The 1,495-nt window shown below is 25.7% G+C and overlaps 1 protein-coding gene across 1 annotated transcript; it reads right to left on the bottom strand.

Moving 5' to 3' along the window:
• Nucleotides 1-195: 195 nt before the first annotated feature.
• On the bottom strand, nucleotides 196-1,213 carry LOC105622502 (omega-conotoxin-like protein 1). Its single transcript, XM_012203918.1, has 2 exons — nucleotides 1,115-1,213; nucleotides 196-330 (listed from the first exon to the last, which is right to left on the bottom strand). Exons 1-2 carry the CDS (start codon nucleotides 1,211-1,213, stop codon nucleotides 196-198), a joined length of 234 nt encoding a protein of 77 aa, XP_012059308.1.
• Between the last annotated feature and the right edge of the window lie 282 nt (nucleotides 1,214-1,495).

Consider the following 1,495-nt stretch of genomic DNA (forward strand, 5'->3'; position numbering starts at 1 on the left):
TTTATATATATATATATATATATATATATATATATATCATATTAATTTTCTGATTATTACAAATGTTATCCATTATATTTAATTTTTTAAAATACAGTCTTCAAATCTAAGTAGATCATAATAGATTAATCGTTGTAGATTAACAGAATCACCATTCTAATACCCTGAAAACTTATCCGTTAATAATCTTATCCGTTAATAATCTTTGCCCCTTCGGCCCAAAATCTTCTCACGTTGCGCCATCAATTCTGCCTCAGTAATTTGAACTTGACATCTGTTTGCATAACGATGACATTTTATATTGGAGCAGCATTGCGAGTCAGAATAGCACTAAAATTTGATAAATAATCTATTATTTATCGTATAAATTCAATTTAAATTGAAATAATGAAAAATGTTAATAGATAATTCTGTAAATCTGAATGTAAAAAAAGTAATAAATCAATTTTAAGAAAATATTCGCATACAAAGAAAAGATAATATGTACAGAATTTTCCTAAATAATAACATTACAATCAACGACCAGATTTCTTGTGAAAAAACAAGTGAAAATTTAAAATAAAAGCTTTTCAGTAATAAAAAATTTATTTGTTATTTTTACTTGCTTTTTTACGACAAATTATTTGTTTGCCAATATTACAGTTTACTAGACACTCTATACAACAATATGCAAATTAAAAACATGCGAATCAAAACAATATAAAAAAAATTAGAAAAAGATAAACTTTGAAGAAGTATATAAAAATGTATTTTACGTTATTCTGAGTATATAAAAATATATTTTACGTTATGTTATTCTAAGCATATACAAATATATTTTACGTTATTCTAAATAGATATTCTAAGTAGACTTTTACATTATTCAATACTAGCGGTATATATAACCGGTAAATTATGCACATTTTTTATGTATTTAAAATTTCCTGATTTACTGTGCGTTTTAATTTCTCGTGTAAATAGTGATTCATATGAATCGTTTAATATTCCATTACGCAAAATTATTTTCCTTATTTTCCTTGTTGATTATAGCAATACTGCGTTTAAAAAAAAATAAATATGAAAGAGAAAGCGATTTGATCAGAAAAATAAAGCATGCAAGAATATGTATACTAACAGGGTCACCATGTCGACCGCAGTTAGACTTATCGGGAGCGCCCATGATAAGAGACGCAGCTAGCAACGCTACAAAGACGTACAGCATCAATTTCGCCATCTTTTCAGTAACGTCGTATTCTGCAATCAAGTAATTTTTACAAATTAGATTCAGAAATAAAAGGCTTTGCAAATAGATAATATCTATCAAAATTATTTTTAACTACTCGAGAATATAGTAATTGTATTAAAAAAAATGGAATGACTCATTTGTTATTTTAAATATTATAATACTTAATTTTAATTCCCAATTTATGCACGTAACATGTTCAGACTAAGTATTCATGAAATCTAGTTTACATAATGCGATATAAGTCGACCGTGAATTTTATACTTACACAGC

Source organism: Atta cephalotes (genome assembly GCF_000143395.1).
Source record: "Atta cephalotes unplaced genomic scaffold scaffold00046, whole genome shotgun sequence".
In the NCBI taxonomy this organism is placed as follows: Eukaryota; Metazoa; Arthropoda; class Insecta; order Hymenoptera; family Formicidae; genus Atta; species Atta cephalotes.

Bases quoted from the DNA above. Each gene is read 5' to 3' on its own strand.
- LOC105622502 (XM_012203918.1), bottom strand. From the start codon at position 1,213: ATGGCGAAATTGATGCTGTACGTCTTTGTAGCGTTGCTAGCTGCGTCT. The intron at 331-1,114 runs GTTAGTATACAT...ATCAAATTTTAG, and splicing joins GCGGTCGACATGGTGACCCT to TGCTATTCTGACTCGCAATG.